The sequence below is a fragment of the Lathyrus oleraceus genome, chromosome 1 (assembly GCF_024323335.1).
Source record: "Lathyrus oleraceus cultivar Zhongwan6 chromosome 1, CAAS_Psat_ZW6_1.0, whole genome shotgun sequence".
NCBI classification, from domain to species: domain Eukaryota; kingdom Viridiplantae; phylum Streptophyta; class Magnoliopsida; order Fabales; family Fabaceae; genus Lathyrus; species Lathyrus oleraceus.
Genome location: NC_066579.1, coordinates 77594165 through 77598708, shown reverse-complemented (window position 1 = coordinate 77598708; position 4544 = coordinate 77594165). Strand labels below are relative to the sequence as shown.

General features: G+C 42.5%; 1 protein-coding gene across 1 annotated transcript; it reads left to right on the top strand.

Moving 5' to 3' along the window:
* Positions 1 to 1341: 1341 nt before the first annotated feature.
* On the top strand, positions 1342 to 3345 carry LOC127092349 (uncharacterized). Its single transcript, XM_051031208.1, has 3 exons — positions 1342 to 2263; positions 2390 to 2736; positions 3007 to 3345. The coding sequence occupies exons 1-3, from the start codon at positions 1342 to 1344 to the stop codon at positions 3343 to 3345; spliced, it is 1608 nt and encodes a 535-aa protein (XP_050887165.1).
* The last annotated feature ends 1199 nt before the right edge of the window (positions 3346 to 4544 follow it).

The following is a 4544-nucleotide window of genomic DNA, read 5'->3' as shown; positions in this document are numbered from 1 at the left end:
TGGCTAGAAGGGAAGAAGAGGCTTGTGTTGCCGCTGCTGCAAGGAACGATGCTCTAGTTCAAGGGGTTGCTCTTTAGTCAGGACCTTCAGTTCCTATTCCAAATCCCGTTATCTACGGTCTTCCACCAGGTTTTATTCCACCGCCTGAAAGAACTCATGTGCCTCCACCTGCACATACTTCTGGAGTAGCTGATGGAGTCGCTGCGCAAGGACCTCCGATAGTCAATCAAGTGGTCATTCCCCACACTGATGAGGAGCTCCAGGACGAGTTTGAAATGCAGAATTACAATGGAGCTACTCTAGTGGTCATCCCTACTGCTGCCCAAGATTCTGAGGCTATCTTGATGTGTCGTGCTCTGGCCGAAAAGCTAAGAATCTTGGAAGGACATAACTCAACCCGTTTAAGTGCCTTGGAGATGTGTCTAGTCCCAGACGTGGTGATTCCTCCAAAATTCAAAGCGCCTGAATTTGAAAAATACAAAGGACTCACATGTCCTAACATACATTTGAAAATGTATTGCAAAAAAAATGGCTGCCTATGCCAGAGAGGATAAGCTCATGATCCATTGCTTTCAGGACAGTCTAACTGGGGCATCTTTGGACTGGTACATGCAGTTGGAATGTAGCAACATCCACACTTGGGATGAGTTGGCTGAAGCATTCGCAAAGCAATACAAATATAATACTGACATGGCACCAAACCGTACTCAGCTTCAGAGTATGGCCCAGAAAGACAATGAATCTTTTAAAGAATATGCACAACGCTGGAGAGAATTGGCTGCAAGGCTGCACCCACCGCTGGTTGATCGTGAATTGATTGACATTTTCATGGGAACCTTGCAGGGCCAATATTATGAAAGATTGATCAGTAGTGTGTCCACAGGATTTTCTGATATGGTGATCGTGGGAGAAAGATTAGAAGAAGGACTGAAGAGTGGTAAAATCCAGGGAGGTTCCAGCAGTCACCCAATCTTGAAGAAGCCTTTCAACGGATTCAAGAGGAAGGAGGGTGAGACTAGTGCCATTTCTTCTCAGAGGGGGAGACCAACATACAAAGCTCTTGCTTCTGTGTCTTATTATCAGTACCCTTACGTAGCGGCTGCTCAATATCCAACCATGCCTTACCGTCCAATTGCTCCTGTTCCTATTCCAGCTCCAGTACCTCACTATCAAGTTCCAGTTCCTCAATATCAAACTCCATAACCTCAGTTCCAGGCTCCTCCACCTCAACATCAACAGAGAAATCAACAGAATAATCAACCACGTCCAGTTCAGCAGTAACGACCAAATCAACAGAGGCCATATCAACAGTACAATAATGTGAATACCACTCCTATCCCAATGACTTACACTCAATTGCTACCGTATCTGATTCAGAATGGGACTGTCGTGCCAAGGGCATTACGTCCAATGTCGAAGCCGCATAAGCCTTGGTATGATGAGAATGCTAGATGTGCCTTTCATACTAATTTAGAGGGTCATACAACAGAGAATTGCAAAGTGTTCAAGCTCCCGGTCCAAGAGTTGATAGATCAGAAAATATTGTCTTTTGCTGATGTTCCAAATGTGGGGAACAATCCTTTGCCTAAACATGATGGTTCAGGTGTCAATGCTATAGAAAGTTCAACTGATGATGGATTGATAAAGGATGTGTTCAAGTTGAAGACTCTTTTAACAGTGGTCCATGCTAGATTAATGGAAGTAGAAATGATGAATGGAGTACATGACAATTGTGTGGTGTGTTCATCCAACCCTGATCAGTGTGTTCAATTCAAAATTTGTCTTCAACGTTTGATGGATCAGCGGGTTATTCAGTTCACCAGAGCAAAGATTGATGAGGATGTTGTTGTGATTGTGCCTGTGTTTGATCAGGAGAGGCTTCCCAAGCCTTTTGTGGTCCCTTATCAGAGAAATGCTGACCTAGAGCCAGTGAAGAAGATTGAGCCCATGGTTATTTATGTTCTCGCTCCATTCTCATTTGACAGTACCAAAGCAGTGCCTTGGAACTATGAGCCTGTAGTTTATGTGGGTAACAAACCAGTAATCTTGAAAGAGCCAGATGTGACTAACATCGTTGGAGCTAGTGGTGTGACTCGAAGTGGAAGGGTTTTCACTCCTGAAGTGATCCCAGACAAAGAAAGTGCACCAACAGTTGAACCAACAAAGGGGAAAGAGGTCAATCCTCCAGAAGCAGGAGAAGGCTCATCTAAGAAATCAGTGACTGCTGAAGAGGATAGAGAATTCTTGAAGATCATCAAGAAGAGTGATTACAATGTCGTAGATCAGCTCAACCAAACTCCTTCAAAAATATCCATTCTTTCTCTACTTATGAGTTCTAAGGCTCATAGGATTGCTCTATTGAAGTTCTTGAACGAAGCTTATGTGGCAGAAGACATCAATGTTATTCATTTTGATAATGTGGTTGCTAATCTCAATGCTAGTAGTTGTTTGATGTTCACTGACGATGATTTACCCCCTAATGGGCGAGAACATAATATGGCGCTTCATATCTCCATTCAATGTACAGATGTTACTTTGGCTCGAGTACTTGTGGATACAGGTTCATCCTTGAACGTGTTACCTAAGACTACCCTGGCACAACTGAATATTGAAGGGGTGCAGATGAGACCTAGTGCTTTGATAGTGAAAGCTTTTGATGGGCCTAAGCGAACAGTTATTGGGGAGATTGACCTCCCAATCCTGATTGGACCTCAAACTTTCTGTATTACCTTTCAGGTAATGGATATTAGGCCTGCCTATAGTTGTCTGTTAGGTAGACCTTGGATCCATGCTGCTGGAGCTGTCACCTCGACACTTCACCAGAAGCTGAAGTTTGTTACTTCTGGTAAGCTGGTATCAGTATCCGGAGAGGAAGATATTTTCGTCAGCCATTTGACTTCTTTCAGATACATTGAAGTAGGTGAAGGCATTGTTGAAACTCCTCTCCAAGCCCTTGAAGTGGTCAATGTGGTCCAGACTAAGCCGAAACTTGTTGAAGAACCCAAGGGGGTCATGGCCTCGTGGAAGAGTGTTAAAGCTGCAATTGAAGCTGGTTGCCCTGGAAGTTGGGGCATAATGATTGAATTGCCAGAGAAGAAAGACAAGTGTGGATTAGGATATCAGCCGTCTATTGAACTTTTTAAAGATCAGAAGATACATCAGGGGAAGGTTCCTAGCATCCAGGAAATATTCTCCAAAGCTGGTTTCCGAAGTGATGATCAAGTGAATGCTCTTGAAGATGAAGATCCAGATTTGTCCAAGATGGTGTTTTGTGGACCTCCGGATGCCACTCTCACTAACTGGAAGGCAACAGATGTTCCGGATATAGTTTCTTGTTCAAAGTAATTTAATGTTTTCTAAAACATCCAATGCCATGCCCAAGGCATATGGATAGCTTTGTAGGGCCCATTTTGTGTTAATATTTAAGCCTTATGATCAATACAAAGCACATTTTTGAGATCCATGTCTTTCATCTTTTTAATTTTTTTTTTACAAACAAATAAACAACAAAAAAAATGGAAATTTTTATTTCACATCACTTTCATTTTTCAAAATCTTCCTCTAAAAAGAAAAATCATTTCCATGCAGATCATTAATAACTGGATCCATTGAACACGACAATGCTATAGTTCCCTATGACTTCGACCTCCCGATTAACCAAGCTGAAGAGGATGGTAAGGAAGACTGCGAACTTCCAGAAGAGTTAACCAGACTTTTGAAACAAGAGGAAAAGATGATTCAGCCTCATCAGGAACCAGTGGATGTGATCAATCTGGGGACTGAGGAGGATAGAAAGGAAGTCAAGGTCGGAACTGCTTTGAAAAAAAATGTGAAGGAGGAACTAGTCAAGCTACTACATGAATATGTGGATGTGTTTGCTTGGTCATATCAGGATATGCCAGGACTCGACACCGACATAGTTGTGCACAAGTTGTCGTTGAAGCCGGAATGCCCGCCCATCAAGCAGAAGTTGAGAAGAACTCGACCAGACATGGCTTTCAAGATCAGAGAAGAGATCAAGAAGCAGTTTGATGCAGGTTTTCTAGCTGTTGCAACTTATCCGCAGTGGATTGCTAATATTGTGCCAGTTCCGAAGAAAGATGGAAAAGTTCGAATGTGTGTAGACTACAAAGACCTGAATAGAGCTAGTCCCAAAGATGATTTTCCTTTACCTCACATTGATGTATTGGTAGATAACACAGCTCAGTTCTCTGTATTCTCCTTCATGGACGGATTCTCAGGATATAATCAGATCAAAATATCTCACGAAGATATGGAGAAAACAACTTTCATTACCCCATGGGGCACTTTCTGTTATAAGGTAATGCCTTTCAGCCTGAAAAATGCTGAGGCAACCTATCAAAGGGCCATGGTGACTCTTTTCCATGATATGATACATAAGGAGATTGAAGTCTATGTGGATGACATGATTGTCAAGTCTCAGACAGAAGAGGAGCATGTTATTCATCTGAAGAAGTTGTTTGTAAGATTGAGGAAATATAGACTGCGCTTAAACCCTGCTAAATGCACTTTTGGAGTCAGAT

Excerpts from the sequence above, each read along its gene's own strand:
- LOC127092349 (XM_051031208.1), top strand. The coding sequence starts at position 1,342 with ATGACTTACACTCAATTGCTACCGTATCTGATTCAGAATGGGACTGTC. Across the intron at positions 2,264-2,389 it reads CTTGAAGATCATCAAGAAGA|AAGACATCAATGTTATTCAT; the intron begins GTGATTACAATG and ends CTTATGTGGCAG. Across the intron at positions 2,737-3,006 it reads CTTTCTGTATTACCTTTCAG|GGGGTCATGGCCTCGTGGAA; the intron begins GTAATGGATATT and ends GAAGAACCCAAG.